Below are 24,713 nucleotides of genomic sequence, written 5' to 3'. Positions count from 1 at the left end.
AAGGGCAACTAATGTCGTTCCAAAATATTTTACGTAATGATAAAGGCACGTCTATGCTATATTTAACGATTATTCTTTTTTTCATAATTTTAAACAAAAAAAAGACATAATTAGCATTATAGAGATGAAAGTGAGTGGGTGACCAACCTCAATGTCAAATTGGTAGTAGGGTCCAAAGGCTCATTGCAAAAGGAGATTGGCCATGGGAATTGCGAGCTTTGCTTCAACAAGGGATGAAGGGCTTCAAGTGGAAGTGGAGATCAAAATGATTCACATGCATTATCAGGTACAAGTGCACAAAAGAAGAAGAAGAATTAAAGCAGTTTGGCAATTTGGCAAATATGTGGATCATTGCCAAAGCCCACTATATACATCCAACCCTTTAATCGATCCCACACACTTCAATTGATCGATCCCACAATTGTGTCCTTATGCAGAAATGTTGTAGCTGCTATCCAACATCACTTTTATCACTCCGATCCGATAAGATTTCACATAACACATTTTAACACCTTTTCTTGAATGTAAGGACAACTAGCTAGGTCACCTTGACTAGTTGCGCGTTTCGATTGGTTTTGAGTGGTCGATTTTTTGAACATTTCTATTAATATCAAATTCGTTTTAAATTCATATGTCGTTACCCACTAAAAAAATTGATTGGATATCGAACTCTACAACTCCAAACTAGAGTCCCCACATTCTTGTTCAAATATCTCCCTAACTCACCACCTTATTTTTTGCTTGCTCCCATTATTTAGAGATTGTTTGGCTTATCGTTTTTTATTTGAGCTTTTAAACTAGTTAATTTTTAGCATAAAAGATATGTAGCATTTAAGTCAATAATATGCTTAAATAAATATACTTTTAAATTATTAGTTAATAGTTATGTGTTTGGTTTGTAAAAGCTGATAACTTGTCAGAACTTGACAAAAAGACTAAAATAAACATGATATTGAATAATACAAATAAAATTCATAAAAATACTATTTTTATAAAAAAAATTATAAATTAATTTTTAATTGATAAAATACTTACAATTACAAGTTGATAAATTATACATAATTATTAAAAAAATATATTAATACAATATTTTATGTTTACAAATTTAGGTTTACTTCATAAAAATATTAAATATATGTGTTGATACATTATATATAATTTTTTATTTTATATTTTATTAATACATTTAAAACATTAATATTTAAATAAATTATTTCTAAAATGTTTATACTAGACAGTAGATGATGGCACAACCCAAATAGAAGACAGCTTGTGGCTACAGATTTGGAAGCAGATTCAGTAATGGCGCGACCCACTAACACTAGGTGGCTTGCGGCAGCCTAGCTGGACGACGACAATGACAGTTATGGAAGAGAGGCGACAACAGTAATGGAAGAGGGTCTATGACACTGGGCAGCTTGTGATGGCGAATTTGGAAGCAAATCCGACGATGGCGTGACCTAACACGAGGCAACGTGCGGCGGCCCAACTGGACTATGGCGACGACGGTTAAGGAGAAAGGGTGATGACACTAATGGCCAGAAGCCAACGAAAGATGGGAGAAGAGAGCAATGGAGAATAACATGTAACGTTCATAATAGAGACAAATGTATAAATATTAAAAATATTTGAGAACAAAATAATAAATTAATCGATCGACCCAATAAGCTGCTAATAGCGTTTTTACAAACACCTTCTTAATATTATCAAATACTTAACAAAAAAAATACTACATAACTTATAAATGGCCAAATCACTTGATCAAACACCCTCTTAGGCCTGCATGTCTTTTCCTATTACCCAATACTCTTCTCTCTCACTCTCTTCCCAAGGAGATAGAAGAAAGGGTAAGGATACTTGTTCTAAAGGGTGATCATGAGATGTCGTTTTAAGGGGTATGGTGCCCTTGTTTTTGGAGTTCATTGACCCTATCCTCTTTGTGTTGAGAATGCAATGCAGATGCACGTGTATCATCAAAATCCTCAAGAAATATGGGCACCCACATTGTCCCCTCCTTGTGCCCCAACTTTATATGCACACCCACAAAAAAAAAGTAACGACACAGAAATATTAATCAAACAACAGGATAATATGATCACTTAATTAGCGCTAATTAAGCACTAAATTTAATCTAATCTCTGGTTCTGGGTCCGTTGTGTCTTTGCCGTTGGCCGGTTTTTCGGGTAAAGTCGTTGATCGATTAAGGAGCATGTCATCTCAACCACCTTAATTAATTAATTAATATAAGAGTTATTGGTGCTTAATTATTTAGAAAATGTAACATCTTTTGTCCATTTTATAAGCAATATATATGGTGCATCCCCCCATATATATATATGCACCAACTTCAAATAATTAACATGTATTGTATGCAACCAAAGCACCGATCATCTTATAAGATTAATTATCACATGCAGGATTAATTTGCTTCCCCATGTTATCACATGCATATATGATTTTAGTTTGGATTTTTTTTTATCTTAATTAATATATAACTTGACAAGGGAATTCTCAAAAAGATAAAATTACTAAATTATTTTGATAAAATAACTAATTTCATCGTATCGTGTGTCCTTATATATTGATGAATGACAAGAAAACAAGTACCATCTCTCCCGTCTTGAGTTAAAAATCAAGTCATAGAATCTAACTTTCATATCCTAATTTTGAAGAACCTGGCATGATCCAAGATATTCGAATCTTGGAATATTGAAGAAAACTCTGAATATCTCGACTCATTTCACTTCCGAAAAATTTAAGCCCAACATTATCTTTGTTTGGCCCAAAATTTTGTCTCCAACTCAAGGTAAGGGAGCGTGAGAGTATTGAGAGAAGTCAAATTATCTTGAGTCACATCATCTCTAAAGAATTTGAGCCCAACATTATCTTTACTAGGTTGATAGGTTCACCTCTAGCTCAAGGTAAGCAAGCTTAAAAATCTCATAGATAATCCCTAATATCGGCTCCTTACACATTTATTATTTATTTACTCTATTGTCCTAACGGTCTAAAGTTAATTATACTAAGGGGCTAATCTCGCCATTTTTTTGTAGAATAATGCTATTCATATGCAGTAAAGATAACTAGTAATAATGTGACAATCCATGTAAAAAAATGTTTGTTAGGGAAAAAAATACTTTCACGTGGGCTGTGACATCACTGTTGATCCATCTCGACTAGAGATGATCGTCAAAAGAAGTAGATTGAGTTTGCTAGATAATCAGCTTATTTGTGTTGTGATTTTGCATGTTTTGTAATTTTCTTTCGTTGTGATAGCTCTATTTTACTTTTTGTTATGTGTTAGATCGAAATTTTTCCTATTTGTTCTGTGTAAATTCTTTTTATTTTTATGTATTAAATTTGCTCGTTTACGAAAAAAAAAAAAAAAGACATCGTTAAATATACATTTGAAACATGTCTTAATGTTAATTACTCAATCTTGTAAATCTCGAATATGATTATCAACTACATTATATCTATCTCGCGAGTCAAATAACAAATTTAGTAGAATGAACTTGTTTCTTAAACCCATTAAAATTGTCTATTAATTTTCTACTTTACTTTACTAGGAAGTGATCAGTAAGTATACCATTGAAGACAATGGTGGTGTTAATGATCAAACCCTAGAATTAATTAGCACGAACCGCCATGTGTGCACACGTGAAACAAACCCACATGACAATCACTCCACTACACGTGCGACATGTGTCGCCGGCCGAGCATAGACGGCGGCAGATCCTCCATTATTTCTGGCGATGTCAAACCTCTCTTGCAGATTCCGTCAGCCTGCAATATGTCACATGTGTCTATATATATATATATATATTAATTCAATTTCTGAGTTGAAAGAACAGTGGGTTCCATGAAGAAGTGGGTTGCAGCAGCAGCAGCAATGGCGTCAACAGTTTCACACGGAATCATGCATTTCAATGGTGTGTTCGTTGGGACCTGTAAATTAAAATTAATTAAATCTTTCTCAAGATCATGGAACACAGGGGTATATATATATATATATATATTAATCAAAGGTCATGTTTCAATAATTAATTAATTAACCCGTGTTGATTAGCAACTAATAATCATGTAAGGGAATGGAGACTCGCCATCTAATTATGATCCCACATTAATTGATCCAATAATTCTTAGTGGCTTCTCTTTAGATTGTAACCTTAGGTTTAGGGTGGTTTGTAGCTAGTGAACTCAGTAGGTTTAGGGATAGGGTGGTTGGGAGGAGTTTTTTAATAGCGTTTAAGTTTGATAATATTTAAATTATTTAATTTTTAATAAATATACGACTAAATAAACTATACAACATTTAAATCAAAAGGATTACTTATAAGCAGTCAAGTCGCTAAGCCAAATACCCTCTTAGTCGCTTCTCTTTAGATAGTAACCTTAAGTTTAGAGTGATTTATAGCTCATGAACTCAATACAATGTAGGGTCGTATGATGTTGTCATTTATATTTATGTGTCTAATAAGGGTTGAACCTGTTCAATTTTTTTAAGCGATCTTTATTTGATCGGTTGAGTTAGGGTCGTTGTGAGACTCATAAATCATTTTCCTAGTTTTATACTAGGATTGGATTGGCCTGATTATATATAGATACGATCCTTTTTCAAGTCTCGTAGAATGAAGGACATATATGCTAAAAACATTGCCAATATATACTAAAAAACAAACAAAAGAGACCATGTCTATCCAATGTTAACTTAATAATTTAAGTTAAATTAAGATATAAAATCTTTAGGTTTATGGAAAAAGAGATATATCTTGCTTATCTCGAACTCGTAAACTTAATTAATATATACAAAATTATATGATAACAAAATCGCGATTAAGTCTATGATCATCACTCATGACACATTGATAAGATTCTTTTTTTGGGGGGGTTAAGTTGATAAAATCGTTCATTTAATAGCACATGCACTCCAAAATTAAAGAAAATAAAATTTGTTACAACTCATCTCGTAACAATAGCCAATTAAAGGGGTGCCGACAATATATATTATTTGCATATTTCTATCAATTCAAGACTCACCTTATGGACGAGGAATCTTGATATTATAAAAATAATAATAATAATAATAATTAAACACAATTAAGTAGGATTAAAGTACAAATAAATTAAAAGCAGATTACGCGTAATGGGGATTTAATTAATTAATTAATGAGCATGTTGTTTTCATGAACTCCACGTATGTAAGTTTAAGAATGTTCATGATGCGTGTGTATTTCCCAGATGAGATCTGACGCAAGAGGTCAAAGGGTTATCTCTATCAAATCACTCAATTATATTAGTTTGGTTTAAACAATTTTAAATCTAAAACATTGCACCTTTTGTGTGATATAGAGTCATCCGTGACATTCATGGCTAACCAAAACATGGTTATTAAAATATATATGTAACTAATTAAGGGCATATAATATGAAGCAAGGATATGGTTGGTGGAGCATGATTGGAAGTTAGATAACTCATCAATGCTTAAACAAATCAAATTAGGGCTCTCTCTCCCCCAATCAAGGAGAGAGAGAGAGAGAGAGACCCAAAGCAATCCTAACTACAAAATCTATCTATATATATGTAACATCTATATATATTTATAATAATAAGAACCCTAATAGAATGTATTTGTTTGGCCATTGAGAAAATCCAGAAAAATTGATGATAGGATTAATCTTTGAATCTAACAAGAAGGTCTGATAAAGATGTATTTATTTTAATTATTATGTGGGTGTCCCTAACTTGGGACAAAATTTCTTAAGAATTATCCCTCAAGAGTGGAGGGGGGTAACAACCGCGTGGGGGCACCTTGTAGTGACCTACTTTTGAGGTTCATGCCACTAAGGGCATGCCAAGTGTACCGTTTTGGGAAGACCCCCAAAAGTTTTTAGGCCAAAAATAAATCAAATAATAGAAGGAAGGGACCAATGGCATCACACTCACCTAACATGGGAGATATAATTTTGGAAATTAGGCAAGACTGAAGGATAGGCACACTAATAGTAGTCAAGAAAGATGTGTCAGACGTTATTTTGTTAAATCTATGACTTATATGGTGGAGGTTGGAGAATTAAGCACAAAATTTTATAAGTAAATCCGACCCAACGTTGCCTTTCTCATCCCCTCAAAATTTAACTTCACAATTTAGTCTCTGCTACCTCTGCTCTCTTAGTGATCAAACTTCAAAATATTATTTGTACATAATCAGTTTATAACTACCAAACCTAATAACGTCTCCAAGTTGGGGGAAACCACATTTGATCATGTAAATGGGCCAACAACAAAACCTAAAAACAAAACAAAGAAGAACCCAACCATCTTCCCTGTCTCTAGAATACTTTTCATATTAATATCATATAATGAGAGAGAGAGAGAGAGAGAGAGAGAGGGTGGGGCGTGTCAAAGTTAAGAGGCATCGTCCACTTTGCTTTGGGGCTCTCTTTCCACAGAAGTAACACGTGGGCTTCTCCCACCCCGCCTCCCCCTTCCCTCACTCACTCTCTCTCTCTCTCTCTCTCTCTCTCTCTCTCTATATATATATCCTCTCTTCTCTTAGCTCTGCCCAAAACAAACACTCCCTCCCTCCCTCGCTCTCTGTAAATTCTTCTGAAACAAACTGCAAAGAAAGCTCGTCGCTTCTTCAGGGCAGAAACAAGATTTTGCAAAAATAGGTAGCCATGGCATCTGCAGCTACGGCAACTACTTCAAGTACTTGGCTTAAGCGCAAGCTCCCTGCTTCTTGCAGAGAACTGGGTTCCTTTCCTTCTTCTTCCTCCACCTCGATACCCCTCGTAAATCGCAACCCAAATTGGGAAAAAACCAGCATTTCTTGCTCCCTTCAAACACCTTCCATTCTGCATTTCCCCAAGCACTCGCACCCAAAATACCAAACGCCTCTGCCCAAGGAGAATTCGTCGTCGTCTTCTTCCACCAATTCGTTTTCTCAGCAATGGAATTTGATTCAGAGAGCGGCGGCAATGGCGCTGGACAGGGCGGAGACCGCCTTGGTGGCGCGGGAACGCCAACACCCACTGCCCAAGACGGCGGACCCGATGGTCCAAATAGCCGGGAACTTCGCCCCGGTGCCGGAGCAGCCCGTCCGGTGGAACCTTCCCGTGGAGGGAAAGATTCCGGAGTCCATCCAGGGCGTCTACGTCCGGAACGGTGCCAACCCGCTGTTCCAGCCCGTAGCCGGTCACCACTTCTTCGACGGCGACGGAATGGTTCACGCCGTCAAGTTCAGTAACGGCGCCGCCAGCTACGCTTGCCGGTTCACCGAAACGAACCGGCTAGTCCAGGAACGCGCCCTGGGCCGGCCGGTTTTCCCGAAAGCCATCGGCGAGCTCCACGGCCACTCCGGCATCGCCCGGCTCCTCCTCTTCTATGCTCGCGGCCTCTTCGGCTTACTCGACCACAGCCGCGGCATCGGCGTGGCCAACGCCGGCTTGGCCTTTTTCAACAACCGGCTCCTCGCCATGTCGGAGGACGATTTGCCGTACCATGTCAGAGTCACCCCCTCCGGTGACCTGTCCACCGTCGGCCGGTACAATTTCGACAACCAGCTCAAAACTACCATGATTGCTCATCCGAAGCTTGATCCAGTTTCCGGCGAGCTCTTCTCCCTCAGCTACGACGTCATCCAGAAACCCTACCTTAAGTATTTCAGGTTCTCGCCGTCTGGCGAGAAGTCACCGGAGGTGGAAATTCCGGTCTCGGAGCCAACCATGATGCACGATTTCGCCATTACCGAGAGGTTCGTGGTGGTGCCCGACCAGCAGGTGGTGTTCAAGTTGCCTGAGATGATCCGCGGCGGCTCCCCGGTGGTGTATGACCGGAAAAAGGTCTCGAGATTCGGGGTCCTGGATAAGTACGAAACGGACGGGTCAAAGATCAAATGGGTCGAAGCTCCGGATTGCTTCTGCTTCCACCTCTGGAACGCCTGGGAGGAGCCGGAGACAGACGAGGTGGTGGTGATCGGGTCGTGCATGACGCCGCCAGACTCCATTTTCAACGAATGCGACGAGGGCCTCAAGAGCGTTCTCTCCGAAATCCGGCTCAACTTGAGGACCGGCAAATCGACCCGCCGGCCCATTATGGCCGAGGCCGATCATGTCAACCTCGAGGCCGGAATGGTGAACCGGAACAAGCTCGGTCGCAAGACCCGGTTCGCCTACCTCGCCATCGCCGAACCCTGGCCCAAAGTCTCGGGTTTCGCCAAGGTCGACCTCTTCTCCGGCGAGGTAAAGCTGTTACTCTCTTAGATTACTCGATTTCTTTAGCTAATTTAATTCAAAATCTATCAATCTTTTAGATTATCTAGTTCTAATCCCTCTCCGTTTTCCTTCCAGGTCAAGAAGTACATGTACAGCGACGGCAACTACGGCGGCGAGCCTCTGTTCCTGCCCAGAGACGCCGATTGCGAAGATGAGGACGAGGGCCACATTCTGGCCTTCGTCCACAACGAGAAAACCGATAAATCAGAGCTGCGAATCGTGAACGCCATGACCCTGAAGCTGGAAGCATCCATCAAGCTTCCTTCCAGGGTGCCCTACGGCTTCCATGGCACATTCATCAGCGCCAACGACTTGGCCAACCAGGCCTAGCGGCCGCCAGCGGCGGTTGTAGATTCTAGTTTTTTAGATTGTTGCGGCGGAGATTGACCAGTGGGATGGCTGCAGATAGGCCCCCGGAATCTCCCGGCCGTCAAATCAATTACTTTTCTTTCTTCTTAATTTGGTTACAGTGAGAGTGTGTGAGGTTTTACAGAGAGCAGCTCGAAGCTTTATGTGGTGAAGCTCAGCTGCTTCTCTTGCTTTTGATTCTTTCACTTCCATGTGTTTATCATTAGCTAGCCATTCAGAGAATCTGCAGAAGGAGAGATGAGAAGAATAAGGTATGTATATATATATATATATATATACACACACAAACAACACTAATAATGTGTCTTGTCTCCTCCTCGGTTCTGAGTCTCTGTGTTCCCTGTGAATGAATGCCATATCCTATTTTCCCTACTTTTTAATCTTTGCTTCCTTTTTTTTTTTATTTCTTTTATAAAATATTAATATCACTGTTTCATTATTTTATTCAAAAGCAAAATGTCGAAACTTCATTTATCATCGTTCATAAGACCAATTTTGTTATGTCACTAAGTGAATGCGGGTGGAAGTATAATATAAGAATATTAGAATGGAGAATAGAGTTAACTATAAATAAAATTATTTATAACAAAGATGATTGATCAATAATGTTTGGTTATGCGACAACATTGTATATTAATATAAAGGTTGAATACATTTGAGGTCGTGCTATTCTTTTATTATTGTTTTCCAAAATAAGGAAATTTTATAAAGGGGTCAATTTTCTGAGGAAAAGGATAGGCAAACCAGAGTGGAAATAGAGATGAAACAAGTGGGTAGTGGCAATGGGGTTGAATGGGCAAGAAATTGACCAGTAGAAGAGAGTTATGTGGGAAGGAAAATGACTGTGGCAGCCTGTCATTGGTAAATGGTAACTAGTCTTGCAGATGATTTGGGGTTCATGAAATCAGCCAATGGCACTGCAAGATTTGAAAGATCTTCAAGGCCTCCCATCACCTCTGATTTTGACAACAAGATGCATGTTTCCATCAACATGGGTTTGGTGGGTGTTGAAAAATCAAACAAAGTTCATACCCCTCTTTTTTTTAAAAAAAAAAAAAAAAAGAGGAAAATTTGAGAATTCAAAGATGAAGGGATGGGAAGGTAAATTAATTCCTAATACAAGTGTTCATAAAATCCCACAAAATTTAAGAAAAAGGAAGTGAATAATATAACATATGCAGACTCCCTACTTAGATAGTTTGAGATCTAGGGCTAGTTATTTTACTAAATGGGGGTGGAAGAGACACAATGATGCTACCAAGGGCATACGTGTGCTTCTTCTATTGGTTGAGATTTTTTTTTTTTTTATATAATGTCAAGAACCCTAAGCAAAGCCATGCCTAACCTTACCATGATTAATTCAATGGGTAGGGAAAATATCTCTGGAAAGTCTTGATCTTTGTCATGGTTGGTGGTGTTGGTTAGCACCCATTCAAGATTATTGTAAGGCTTGATCAACATTAACTCTGTAATTATTTGTTAACATTAATTTTTTTTAAATAAAAATTTCATTGAAAAAAAATAATCTATTACTTTAAGGAGTTTCACAATAAAAGACAAAATTAGAATATCAAAATAACTAATAAAAATATACAATCCTCTTAACATGAAGAGAAAAATATGTACAAAAGTTAGGAGAGATCTTCGTCAACATCACCTTCCATGTCAATCCAACATCCCGAGTCTCATAACAAAATACCAAACTAGAAAATCGAAGCAACTAATAAAAATATACAATTCTCTTAACACGAAGAGAAAAATATGTACAAATGTTAGGAGAGATCTGTATCAACATCACTTTCCATATCAATCCAACTTTTTTAAATATTATGTTAATTTTGATCATTCAAAATTAATAATTGTGCTGTCGATTTAGAATACTCACCAAAATTATCATTTAGAAGATATAAACATACTCAAAAATCAAGTCACCATTATATTTCAATGTTAGCAGTTATGATGTTAACCCCAATTACTAAGTGTTAACCTTATTTTTAAGGGTTTGATTAATTGAAGTCTGTAATATAATCCAGTTTTCAAAACCCATTTAAGTGCTTACTTAATTTTTTTGTATTCTTTTATTTTAGGATGAAATATCAAATCACAAAAAAATGACATTTTTAAGGAATTTTGGGAGAGAAATGTTACTAGAAAATGAATGATATTGTTATATTAGTAACGTTATTATGATAAGGTTTTGTTTTAGCTTCTTGAATTTAAATTAGGAAATCATATGATTCAGACATCGTGGTCTGTTTGTCCAATAAATGGCCTATGAATTCATGTGTCTTGTCCGTTTGGCCGCCAAGAAAATAGTAAGTGCCCAAGAAAGAATCATGTGGCTTGTCCGTTTGGCGACCGAGAAAATCCAATGAAATTATTCGTGCAGCCACTCTGTTTGTTTGGACTTGCAAGACTTGTTTAATTTTGTTTTTATTTTTATGTATTTTCATTTTATATTAAAAATTGAAAACTAAACAATGCATTTAATAATGTTGTTGTCTCTCAAAATTTTAAAAAAAAAATATGTTGTGAATTATTTATATTAATAAAAAGCCGCTAATTGATTAGCAAACATTAAGTTGATAAAAGGGTGCAAACAATTAGCTGTTCGATATTGAGTTGATAAAGAAATTAACTAGTTAATAGAATGAAGATAAAAATGCGAACATGAAACCATAATCATTGTTTAAAAACTTAAAAGAAACACTGATCGTGTTCATTCTCTCTCGTTATTTCTATCTACAAGTGTCAACGATTGACAAACAAAAGTTAAGTTTCAAATTTTAACCCAAAAAAACTCAGGAAAACATGACGAAATTGAAAATATTTTGTCAAATATCTCCTTTTTAAGAAAGGACCTTTGCAAAGCATTTTTCAGGAAAGAAAGGGACCAAAAGGAAAATGAAGGTTCTAAGAAACTACCCTCCTCTGTGTTGTGTCACGTTCAGAGGTTTCCAAATTCCAATTCGAATTCCAATGCAGCAGCAGAAGGTCAGTTTTCATTTGTTTTCTGTTAATTTTCTGATGTACCGTGGGGCTGGCATTTGAGGTAGACAATGCACACACATGGCTTATTCTCCATCTTTCAACCATCAACTTTTGTTTATAACCCTCCAAATTTGTACTGTAAATACTCTCTTCATCTCCAAAACTGATTCCCCAGATCACAAAAGAGTTGGGTGAGACAAAATAGGATTCAACATTTTAATTTTCGTACCATTTAGAAGTGAACTGAGTATTCCTTTCAAGTATTACTCATATGATTTTAAACTTGAATATTAGAGTAAGCATTCAATTGATTCCAATTGAATCAAAATGCTAAAATCAAATAAATCAAAATTGTGTAAAAATCAAACCAAACCCACTAAACAAATACAAAAAAACTAAATCAATTGAAAAAAACCCAAAAAAAAAAATGAAAAAAACTCGACGAAACCAAAAAGTTATGCAATTAAATTTTTAATTACTCGAATAAAGTTTTTCAATTACTCAAAGTAAGTTTTTCAACTACTCAAGTAAAGTTTCCTACTTAAACAATAAAGTTAACAAAAATAATTAGTTAATTATTTTTTGAAACAGAAAAGGGGTAAAAAAAAAACCTTCTATTTATTACCCAACTATCCTTAAAATTATATACAAGTAATTCAATTATTACTTAATTAATGGGCAATATTAATCAATTAATCTTCAAAATAGAGCTTTATTACTCCAGTAATAAGTAATATTAGTTAATTAATTCATAAAATATGCTAGTAATTACTATATCATACTTAATTAATAAGAAACATTAGTTAAGTAATAAATTATTTCTATTTTTTCAATACAAAAACTCAATCAAACTAATCGAAATAACTGAAATTATCAAATTTGAAAATCAAACCGAACTAACTCTTAGCTTGAATCGAGTTAAACCAAACCAATAATTTCAATTAATTTGATTCTCAAAAGTAGAAAAAATATTAAGTTAATTAACTAAAAGTCATGAATTCTAAAGGGAAAAAAAAGTATAAAGTCAATATAAAATATGGAGCATAATTAAAGTTTTATGTAATTGTCTTTACCTAATTGGAAGAAAGTTCCTTTTTTTTTTCTTTTTTCATTTTGGGTTTTTTTCACCTTTATTAGCCGCCTAGCCAATCACATAATTTGCCAGACAACACGTGGCAGGAACAAGAATAAGTCCACCGACCAAATGTACTACAATTCCACCACTTCGGACGTTGGAATTTCCACAGTCCACACTGCTTTTGGACTGTAAGGATAGGTCAATGCAATGGATCCTACAAACCCTAAAATTGGAATCTCAATTGTCACCATTTATTGTGGATGATACCTAATTTTAGGCAAAAATCTATTAACCTTAAATATTTTCCTTATATTTAATGTTGAAAAAAGAAAATAATCATAATATTGCAATTAATCTTAAATAATTACATACAATTTTATTATTACAAATTAATTAAAAATAAAAATACCAAACTTATCTTTAAGTGAAGGAAAATGGCGTCAATTAATAATTTGAGGAAAAAATAAAAAATAAAAGTGAGAAAATATAACCACTTATCCAAATTATTTAGTATCTAAATTCAAATAAAATCTCAATTTATCATTAAGAAAATGTAAAAGCCAATCAATCATACCCTATGCCAAATCCAATTCATCTTTAAATCACATAACCAACCAATTTCTCTTTAAATCCCAAAAAGCAAACTAATTTCTAAATTTTGAAATTATAAACAAAAATATAATGTTTGAAAACTCAATCAAAAATTTTATTTAGTGAAAAAAATTCAAAGAATTATGTTTTTAAAAATTCAATTAAAAACTGTATTTAGTAAAGAAAAAAAAAAAGAAAACTCAATCAAAAATTTGATTATTTGAGAATTATCTTGCTTCCAAGATTCAAAGATAAATTAGATTTGGGTTAAGTTGGACTAATTAGCTTTTGCATTTTTTTTTTAAATAAATTAGATTTTGTTTGATTTAGAGACTGATTATGTTAGTGGTTACATTTTCAACACTTTTTTTTCTCCATTTCTCCCTCTGAAATAATCAATTAACGCCATTTTTTTTTCCATTACAGGTAAGTTTGGCGTGTAATTGTTCAAGGTTAATTGGGGCATTATGGTCATTTTCTTTTTTTAGCATATAAATCTAATTTTTAACTGAAAAATGATGTACAAAAAGGTCATTTGTCAAAAATAAAATTACAAGAGGGTTAATCGTCCCAAGTTTTAAACTGTGAGGAAATTCAAAATATTTTAGCCATAATTTATAATAATAATTACAAGTCTTAATTTCATCAAAGCCAATTATATAAACTCTAAATCTCCAATCATCTCTATTTATTAGTGCATGTTTAATAAGATTATTGTATTTTATGTCCTGTTTAAAATTTTCATTCAAAGTTTTTCTCTTTTCTTTGTAAACTTTCACCATTAAACCGGCTCACATCAAAAGTGTCCACTTTTTACTTGTTCAATTCATCTTAATTTTAACTCTTATATTTTATCTTTAGAAAATCACTCTAAATTTATTACATATAATCTTATTTTATTTTTTTAATCATAAATGCATTAAAAGACTTACTAAATTGGATCATAATTACAAAAAGACTACTATCTTATCATTGTTATAGCAACTAATAAGATAAACAACATTGGACAGTGGCATTCCTACTATCATATTTAAAAAGGAAAAAAATTCATATGTTTTTAGAAATGGGATGCTCCCACTATCCTAGTCCTAGGTGGGTTCTTATTTATTCTGAAAAGTGTGAAGTCTTTGAGGAATACAAGTCATACTTTATTTATATTATATCCACAAATCACAATGCAAAATCAGCCTACATATGGCTGCCACATGCCAATACCTTTTATATTATATATATATATATATATTCAGAGTAGCTAACAAATCAAAAATTAATGATAACTGTTAGCTACGGATAGTGAGGAATGACAAATCAAATAGAAATTGCCAGAAACTGAGGTAATCTCAACCACAAGCATTACAATGGTTTCCATTTCCAAAAAATAACTATTCACCATTATGCATTTTTCAGGTGTGACTTAGACTAGAGCATAGAAACAGCAATAACAATGCCAACTAGTAACATTAAGGATGGGGTTATTCTTTTCATTTATCCAAAAATAGAAATCTATCATAATAACTCATATTTACAACAAAATATATATATATATATATATATATCAGTCCTGGACTACCGTCGTACTCTGCTCTGAAATAAGATCCTAATAATTAATATTGGCAACAGTTTTTTTTTTGGTTCTTTTGAGGATCAAGCATCATAAATGATGACAATTATTGGGTTAAAAATGAATGCAAAGGGCTTCCAATATAAAAGAAGGCAACATGTTCTAGCATTTGGGAGACACAAAAAACATAGAATACCAAAAAGAAATGCTAAGCACTCTGTGGTGTATGTGAATGTGACATCCCTTGCATTAATGGAGGAATTGTTTAATAGTACACATCTATTGATGATAAAGAAGCCAACATTGCTAAAAATAGTCAGTATTATGGCATTAAATGCCCAAAGAGGTTATAGATTAGGTTTGCATGATAATGATGTTTAAATTTTATATTCAAATTGGCAAGAGTATATTCTTTTTCCTCGTATTTTTAACCTGGGCAGGCAAATATGTGTCCGTTGATTAAAGCTTTTGTCCAAATTCTATGCTGAACAAAAGGATAGTTTTAAACTGGTAAAGCTCAATCATTGCCCTAGAAAGAGAGAAATATTTGATGAGTAAACCCTTGCGGTTATTGTGGAAATCAGAGCTGCATTGATGGAAAACTTACTAGATCTCCAGGGAAGTGCAGAGAAATGTAAGGAGATTGAATTTCATGCGTAATCCACGTGTAAGATTTGAATTATTGCGGGAAATAAGAGATTCATAAATGGAGGATTCGCTAGAACTGCAAGGAAATTGCGAAACAGCTTAGGGAAATGAAGCAAAGCATTGAAATAAATGTGGATGAGCACCACCCTAGAGCAAGAAACCATACCTTTTCTCAAGTCTCACCCCATGTCCAAGTTCATTGCAAAAATGAATTTCACACGCAGCCCACGTGAAAAAATGTAAACCATGTGAAGGAAATTAGAGTTACTTCAACGGAGGATGCTGTAGAAGTGCACTAACATGGTAGAACGGCTGAGGAAAATGACACAACATTGGAATTGAATGTGGTTCGTGATTATCACTCTAACCTCCAATGGTATGCTTGTGGCCATGTGATTGGCAGGTGTCCACTGATCTCAACAAAACGCCGAAATGTCAGGACTTTTTTGCGTGCACTTGGGTCAGGCCACACAATTGACGAGTGTCTCCTGCGTCTGCAAGAGCCAAAATAATAGATAACAGAGAGAAAGATAAGCAAAGCACAGCATTACATGGCATCTAAAACCCATGGAGCATGACAAGTCAAGTGATATTCTTGACATGCACTCCAGCTATAGAAAAATTCAATTTACAAAGCGGTTACAGTCTGCAATCAGTAAATAATAAACAAAGCACAGACAGTGCATGCACTTGGTGAAAATGCCTCCAGGTCAGTTATGCTGTCAGAGCCCCAAGAGAAACATACCTTTTCGTACTTCTAGTAAACTCTACTCGTATTTTATGTAATCTTTCTAACTTACTAATTTCTTGTGGTTGTGCTGCGTCTGCCTGAGTTTAATAACTTTTCATCATGTAGCTAGATCTTTTAAAATTGTCTGTCACTTCCCCCATTGGATTTACTCAGAAATGCAGAAGGTTCTAGCAAAAAAAAAATGATCCAATGGTTAGCAATAAAAAATATGCAGCAAAGACCTAACCGGCTGGATTATGATTCTCAACAAACTTAGGTGCTATAAGCACAATAAGCACAAACTTATGGCATATGCATGACAGGTTGAGCTAACCACACTTGCAATTTTAATGATACCAAAGCAACAGGAGTGAGAGGATTTGAAGTTATGACATTCGAATTTGCATATAAATTTTGCATGCATTTCAAGTTCTGCATTCCTACAGAAGTTTCTAGAATCGGGAATAATAGAGAAGGTCCATGGGAAAGACACTCGGAGAATTGAACCACCAAATACGCATCACCACAAACTTAGTCAGCAATTGAATAAGGCTTGATGCACAGCCACACAAACAACAAATATATATATATATACAAGGCTCAGAAGGTCACCGCGATTCAGCTAGAAAAGTAATACTCATGGTCAGATACCGAGAACAAGGAAATATTATCAAAGGATCACCGGCATGCATTGAAAATTATAAACACGAGGCCATGAAGGTTTCCAGGATTTCAGCTAGAAAAGTTAAACCCATGAAGGAATCTGAGAGCTAGGAAAATTCAGAGACTGGAAGCATGAAGACACATCATGCTAGTCTGTAACCGGATTGTGACTTCATCCACACATTTTCCCTGCCAATATTTATGTAAATCCTGGAGTATTCCCAGAAGTTTGACCATCAAAAGTATAAATAATTTGCATAAATGAGCTCAGATGAAACAAAATTAGCTTTCTAGCTTCAACCAGGATGAGATCAAAGATTTGCTGGCACATTCCAAGAAATAACCAGGTTGACTTGATGCTGTCACTATCCCAAGTATATTTCATTTCCTTTTCAAATGGTTAAAGATGGTGGATAAAAAATAGAAATAATTTCAACCTGATAGGACTCTGTGGAAGCTACTAAGGCCATTGGCACAGGAACATGGACCAGAGCTAGAAGGAAACAGAAATTGATAAATCAGATGGAAGTAGTGTAGGGCTGAGCAAACATTCTTTTGAGAGTGATACTAGATATTGGATATTGATTCTCTGCCTCTCATACCACACACCGCAGATTCCAAAATGGACCACAATATACCTTTAGAGTTATGCCAATACCCTACCCTCAAAAGGTTGAAAGAAAAGACAGCATAAATTGGACAAGACGAGTAAAGGTTGGTCAAGCCGAAACTACTGAACAACCAAAACTTTTTCCCTGCTGCTGGAGAAGAGAACATTCCAAAAAAAATAATAGTGATAACGTGTCAATGGGAGAAAAAGAGGTCCCCATTAAACAATTGTGACACGGTGTTGAATAAATAATTAGGGACCTTTTGGATACCTTTCAGATGAAGTGTTGTGTGTCATCTTCCTATTGATTCGTTCACATCCATGTTAACAATATTGATCCACTTCTGCCATATAACTGACATCATTGTGTGTCTCACCCACGACTGCCAAATTTACAACTCGAAATAAGAAAAAAGAATCCTTTACATCATCTGCCTTGTAGCTAAAGTAACAGAACTGAAAAGTTTCAAGCAAAGAGTAGTTTGACCTGTGTGCCATCCATGTAATTCTTCCAGTTAAACAGAAGCATCTACATGTTTCTATCTGGCCATGATGAGGCTAAGTGGGTAAAGAAAAACTTCAACATGGCATCTCAGACACCATATATAAATATGTTATAGCATGGGAAGCATGAAGTAAGAGAGAGAAATAAATAATAACGGCAATAGTGCAAGGGATTGGTATAATTTGGTTAGCATGCCAAAAGAAACTTAAGCCACAAAAAGTAATCACGCTATGGTTAAGGGAAGAGAAACCAACCTCCTCCTCCACACCAAAAAGTTGCATTTTGGAAACTAACATGGCAGATATCACATAAGAATATCAGCCACCAGCCTTGCCCGATGAGGACAAGTTAGATCATCTGCAACCCACATGAGGAGATTTGAATGCCAACTGTTCAAGATAACTAAGCATGTTCTAAAGATTTTCAAACCCATGTTAAAAGAGAGAAAAAGAGGGGCACTCATCTAAAATGAATGCTTGCCATCTAGCATTCATTTTTGTATTCATGTCTACTTCACGAAGGCTTCTTATCTCCATGATCTAGCTAGTAAAGAACCAGCCTCTATCCAGTTTAATTCCTGCAATGATTGAGCACCAACATTTTCGTCTGTAAAGACTTGCAAGCAGCAAAAGGAGATGCCATGTAGAAATGATTAATGTACTATCCTAGAAACTATAAAAAAAAAAAAGGAAATGAAAATCTCTGACGAATAGAAAAAAATGAAGGCTTTATGGTATCATCCAGATATAATACATCCTGCCTATGATGAAGTATCCTGGATAGGATTATGTCCATACATATTTAAATTACCAAAAAAAAAAAAACAAGGGGGGAAAAAACGCCAATAACAGTAACCACAGTGACAATAACCCAGATAAGCAAAAACTGAGGCATCAAATGACAAAGACCTGAATAAGATAAAATTTTAGCATCAACCTTCGTAAACAGATCTAATCGCCAATGTTTGTAAGAACTTTCTCATAATATAAAGGTACTCTGACTGGTTAAAATATTTCAGAACTTGGTGCATCTTAATATTCATAATAACAACAAAGAAGTAACTGTCGAGCTAAATTTAAGTTTTCAAACAGAAAATGGCACATAAAATATAGGGGAAGTAACATTATTCTCAAATGCATATACAAACAATAACCTCAAACGAGACTACAAGAGGTTTTTTTATAAGATGATTCTCTTAATTGGATAGGAAATACAAGTCATCTTAACTTTGTACCATAAAGGCTAGTTTGTGTGAGATATTATGAAATAGCTCTATTAAAAATTAAAAAGACACCAGCTCAAGAGCAAGGATACATCATAGGCCCCAAAATGAATTATATTAGAGATCTTATTGCAATATCCCAAACTAGAATTATTATTAAAGCATAAGATAATCTGATCCAAGTTGAAGTTGGAAAAATGGCGACATAGCATAAAGCAAAAGAGGTGAAAATTGCCTCAAGGCAGAATTAGTCTTGAACTAACCTCTATTACCAGATTGTGAACAACCATCTATACAGGACTCTAAATTTCCATGCAACATGAGGCAAGGAAGGGATGAAGAACAAAGGAAATAGAAGTAAAAGTGTAAACACTACTGTAAAGGAAAATGTCTTAAAAAGAAAGCCATGCATGTTCAACAGGACACCTTAAGGGAAACTGATCATTAATGACGAATTATGATATCCAGCAACTTTTCTCCATGGAGGCAGGCGCAAGCCCATGGAATAACTGTTTCCTTTTGTCGTTACCAATGATACCAATATAGCAGCTGTTCTTTCAATGTGACTAATCATTGTTAATGAAATAGAAGGGTCATATCTTGCAGGAGCATAAATTCCACTATGCTTGCAATATTTATTTCAAATTATAGCAATGAACAGGCCAATCACCTTCTCCCAACAGATTTCTCAATGAAATTTGTTCTGAAAATATACCAACAAAGACAGTCAAGAACAGAAAGCACATGCGGGTCGTAACTTTATGCCATGGAAAATTGAGATGTGGTTCAGCAGACTAAGAGGAAATGGCCGCAATGCCACCAACAGATCTTATCTGGATGAACTATCAAAGACAATCTGAGTGCAGTGTCACCAAAACCTTCAGCAATGTTAGAATTGAACAATTTGTGCAATAGGGAGATTCCTCATCAGAGAGGTTAAACAGAACATGTACATTCATTTCCAGTCAAGTATGCAAAAATGGGAAAGAAAAAGAATAGTGTTCCATTTTTACAACAAATTGCATGCCTTGGGAACTGAAGATTCTAGTAGGGAAAATCTTAATATCACTTGACTGCATTATTCAATTGGATAACTAACCAGAGCCAATTAAAAAATGCAAAATAAAAATGTGAATCAAATTGTACAATGCCATGAAAGAGACTGCAAAATCCGCATATTTATTTTGAAAGAAGAGCTAGAACTTTGCCACAACTCAATCTCACCACTAGGACACCTGCCTGCTCTTACCAGAAGAGCTGTTCATCTGCAAGCACAATCTGGGTAGGCAGGATCACAGTTCATTCCTCCAATGCCCCAGCTTAAGTTGTCGGCACATCTAGTAAGGAAAGCAAACAACTGGAGAATACAAATAATCATGAAATTTTCATTTGGTGCTGCAATCAGGCTGGCACCCACACCACCTGTTCCCACGTATTCCTCCACAATAAGAATGCTATCCGTCATTTTCCAGTATCTTGGCAGCTTGCATCACACGGTTGCTCATCCAGGAATAGGTTAAGGACTATGACATGTTCCTCGGCGCTTGTATCTTGCCTCTCCCAATGATGTTGCACAGTCTTCTCCAGGAAAACTCTCCTCCAGGTTGTAGAATACATGCTCAAAAAGAACAACATAGATGGCAGCTTCCATAAGGCTCTTGCATTGCATGGCATTGAGCAGGTAACCATCTGGATCCCATCCATGGACGGATAATAGGACTCATGCCACTGCATGTGCTCAGCTCCAACATGTCTCTGAACATTACCAGTACCACAGATGACAACCGGAATCTTTAACTGCCACCTCTGGTCTAGTGTTAAATGTAACAGTTGTCAGAAATTTGGTTGAAAGCCAATAGAGAAATACCAAGTAAATGGCCTAAACAATCAGCTGTAGCCCTGTTGTAGCTAACCCAAAAGCCATGCCTGTGAAGGAGTTCTCAGCAATGGGAATGACGAGCACACAGAAATGCCCAGACTTCTTTGTGAGGCCCTTAGTAACCTGGTACAAACATGTTGTGACCTACATCTTCACCATGACACAAAGTCAAGGATCCCCTTTCCACCTTTTCCTCCAGTCATTGGAGGGATTTAAACAGGAGCCCATGTCTGAGGATAAATGTCAAGGATAAAATACAAATCCACAGGTTCATCTTCACCTAATATGCAATATCCATAAGTTAATAAGCTACAAGACATGCAATATTGCAGAGATGTACGTTTTATTCCCTGTACAGTTCATTTTATAAGAGGATGTGAAAATGCAGTTCGACTGTAGGTTTTATACAGACTTCTTCAGGTTAAATGAGAAAAAGGAAAACATATATTGGCAAGTGACTGCAGGCTATGGATAGCAGAGAGTAACACTTAATACATCAACCTTCAAAAAGAACTCCATGACAAAGAGTCGTCACTGAAACAACACATGCAGTCATGAACTATATTATCTAAATTTCAAAAACCAACCCTATCCATGACTAATTCATTTTAGATTATCTGAAAAGAATAGATGGAAGATTTATCATAAGAATGTTACAGAAGCTCTCTAGGAAATGACGATTCAGGATGCAACATAATTGCTAGTTAAGAAACTGAAATTCATTGCAGCAGCTGGCCCATATAGACAATCCTCGAACAGGAAAAAAAAATATATATATATTTATATATATAATATATCTGAAGAAACACTAGAAGAACATTTTCTACAACTTGATGATGGATAAAAGCATAGAAATACACAAAATTGATTCTTTTAACAAGTCCAGCACTCACTCTAATGGATTGTAGGAACAAAACTGCCTAAAATTGAGGATATAAGTAACTTTAAGAAAAAGGATAGCATGCATAAGGAATATACTTTTATCTGCAACTCAAGAATGAGGAAGACAAAACAACAATGTACGAATAGCATGACAACAAAATTCAGCATACCATCCATTGCCAAGATAAAAGTTTGTAATATGGTACAACAGAACACCAAGAGCTTTCATGTTCATTTCATTCTTACTTGCAATCTTATCAATCATGTTTTCTTAATAGGGTTAAGGAGTTTGTAATAGGTATAGACAAGGGCAAATGTTATAGATGTTAGCATAAACTTGTTTCCTCCTCCTTCTTTGATTTTTTTTTTTTTTTTTTGTGGGGGGGTGTGGTGGGGAAAAAAAACAAGTCAGAAATATTTCCTGATTCAAGATATAAACTTTACTACTTAGGTAAGGACCATACAAGAAAACAATTAGGGTTTATTGTGGATAGACTTGGATGAGAGTGCATAAGAAGAGATTGGGACATAGTCACATAAGATTATGTACCATAAGTTGAGAATAATAGTATGTGGAGGCCAAATTTTTTTCTTCTAGGCTTCTAGTTCCAGTCAATGTAGGGTACTATTAACAGCGTGAACTACATGTGTGTGTGTATTTAAATGGAAATGGCAATTTGATTCTACAAATACATACAAATTAGTTCATGACTTCACAAGTTTCCTACTATGAATTCGTAAAAATGCATCAACTGATATATACAAGAGATTTTGTACTAAGTGCATATGCCAAGAAATTTGGATCATCAAGTACCTATTATTTGGGGGCTTTGAATTAGAAACCCACAGTTAACAGATACAGATATATACAAAATGTTCCTCTCAAGTTGCCAAGACAAGAGACCCTTAACATGGATTCAATGAAGCAAGCATTTTGGTTTATAGGGTTCGAGTTGATTCATAAGATTTCCAGAAAGACCATGGAGTCACATCTTACATAAACTGCCACAGGTCTTGTAGGAAAGCTTGCTAGAATTTTCAAAATAGAAGGAATGGTTCCTACTTAAAACATGATAAAACTATATTCTGAGCAGAGAATTTTTCAGCTCAAAAGAAACATTAGATTGTTAAGCTACTCTGTCCAGCCACACCTCAAGAAACAGTCAGCACCGACGGTTTCTCAAAAAATCAGGCAATTTTTTATTGTTCAATTACGAAAGAGCGATTTTGGAGTAAAGTTTTTTCTTTTGGATCTAAATGTTCTGTTCCTCTATTGAAAATTTATGATATGGAATTTCTGAATCTTCCTGTATTTTGTTGATAGGTTCACCTGGCTCCATGTTCAAGAAAATATCTACATGTCTCGGTTGGATAGAATCTTGATGTTTATTTATAGTTGTTTAGGGAGGAAGACTTTTTAGTGATAGGTCATTATTAATAAGTAAGATTTCAAGAAGCAGAACATGGAGAAATTCAGGAATTAGGGTTTTCCACAAAGCCAGGGCTCTTGAAGATAAAAGACAACCAGATATTTCAGGAAGTAAGACGAAGGTTATGAGGGAGGAGAGACACACACGACAGATTGCAGAAGAAATTTGGCAAGATTGCAAAAAATGAAAGACATCAACCATAGGCAAAAGTAAAAACAGCTAAAGCTCAACAAGTTCTTCACGAAGCACATCCTCCATTCCATAATCTAGAAAACAAAAACTTCAGCCAGATGCATCGTAACAATGGCATGTTGAATCTAATGCCAATTCAATCGTAGTGCCGTACAGTTTCAAATCAAAGTGCCGCAAGCATTCAATCATGATCATCGATAAAATGTAAATCACACAAGCGGAGGTACCGAACAGAAAGGAACATGAACTATCAAGCCTTCGTCTCCTCAGGAACCGACATGAGGAAGGTATAGAAGAACAAAAAACCTCGTAATCAACTTACAAAAAGGAGTTCATGGATTGGAATTCAACCATGGATTCGTCCCTTCGTTTTCTCTCTGTCTGTCTGTCTCTCTCTCTCTCCGTGAAGGACATCACGATCGAGCATTGATTTGAACTTGGAACCAAAAATCAAGCAATCGTGGACGCAAAATATGCTCGGATATACTTCTTTGATGATTATGAGTTCTAATTAAAGTTCCATGTAACTTCAACAATTCGTGTACAAATTTGCGTTTTCAAAGATGGCTTTTAAGCCTTTCCACAAATTTGCGTAAAGTTTTAAAGTTGATTTAGTGTTTAAATTAATAATATATTTAAATAAATATATTTTAAATTATTATTTATATAATTATGTGTTTAGTTTTAAAATTTGATAAATTATCAGAATTTAATTAAATACTAATGTTATTTAATAATATAAATAAAATTTATAAAAATATTAATTTTAATAAAAATAAATTATAAATTAATATTTAACTGAAAAATTTTTACAATGATAATAAATTATACATAATTAATAAAAAAGTATTAATACAATTTTTTATATTTAATTTATAAAAATATTAAATATATATGTTGAGACATTAAAATTTATAGATAAGGGTAAGAGATAAAGGAGACGACGATGAAAGTGGTAGTCGCAATGGAGATGGAGATGACTAACGAAAATGGAAGAGGCGACAAACGAAGATGAAGGAGATTGGGATGGGGTTGGAGGCCATGATCACCATCGAAGAGATGAAAGCAGTGATGAGAAGGAGATAG

At 35.3% G+C, this 24,713-nt stretch overlaps 1 protein-coding gene and 1 long non-coding RNA gene across 4 annotated transcripts; one reads left to right on the top strand and one right to left on the bottom strand.

Moving 5' to 3' along the window:
* Positions 1 to 3,608: 3,608 nt before the first annotated feature.
* LOC127791485 (uncharacterized) lies at positions 3,609 to 24,181 on the bottom strand. 3 transcript variants are annotated; one of them, XR_008020952.1, is made up of 5 exons: positions 20,469 to 24,181; positions 17,789 to 18,599; positions 15,681 to 16,432; positions 15,474 to 15,590; positions 3,609 to 3,948 (listed from the first exon to the last, which is right to left on the bottom strand). It is a non-coding gene; the product is annotated as an uncharacterized LOC127791485 (long non-coding RNA). The 3 variants fall into 3 exon arrangements; XR_008020953.1 differs by lacking the exon at positions 3,609 to 3,948 and adding an exon at positions 10,859 to 11,799; XR_008020951.1 differs by lacking the exon at positions 3,609 to 3,948 and having other exon boundaries at positions 12,745 to 15,590.
* On the top strand, positions 6,547 to 9,017 carry LOC127791484 (9-cis-epoxycarotenoid dioxygenase NCED1, chloroplastic-like). The gene is made up of 2 exons (XM_052321390.1): positions 6,547 to 8,243; positions 8,352 to 9,017. Exons 1-2 carry the CDS (start codon positions 6,681 to 6,683, stop codon positions 8,604 to 8,606), a joined length of 1,818 nt encoding a protein of 605 aa, XP_052177350.1. The 5' UTR covers positions 6,547 to 6,680; the 3' UTR covers positions 8,607 to 9,017.
* Positions 24,182 to 24,713: the final 532 nt, after the last annotated feature.

This window comes from Diospyros lotus, chromosome 15, assembly GCF_014633365.1.
Source record: "Diospyros lotus cultivar Yz01 chromosome 15, ASM1463336v1, whole genome shotgun sequence".
NCBI lineage: Eukaryota > Viridiplantae > Streptophyta > Magnoliopsida > Ericales > Ebenaceae > Diospyros > Diospyros lotus.
The sequence above is the reverse complement of the archived record's forward strand: the minus strand, read 5'-3'. Positions and strand labels throughout refer to the sequence as shown.

Excerpts from the sequence above, each read along its gene's own strand:
- LOC127791484 (XM_052321390.1), top strand. The coding sequence starts at position 6,681 with ATGGCATCTGCAGCTACGGCAACTACTTCAAGTACTTGGCTTAAGCGC. Across the intron at positions 8,244-8,351 it reads TCGACCTCTTCTCCGGCGAG|GTCAAGAAGTACATGTACAG; the intron begins GTAAAGCTGTTA and ends TTTTCCTTCCAG.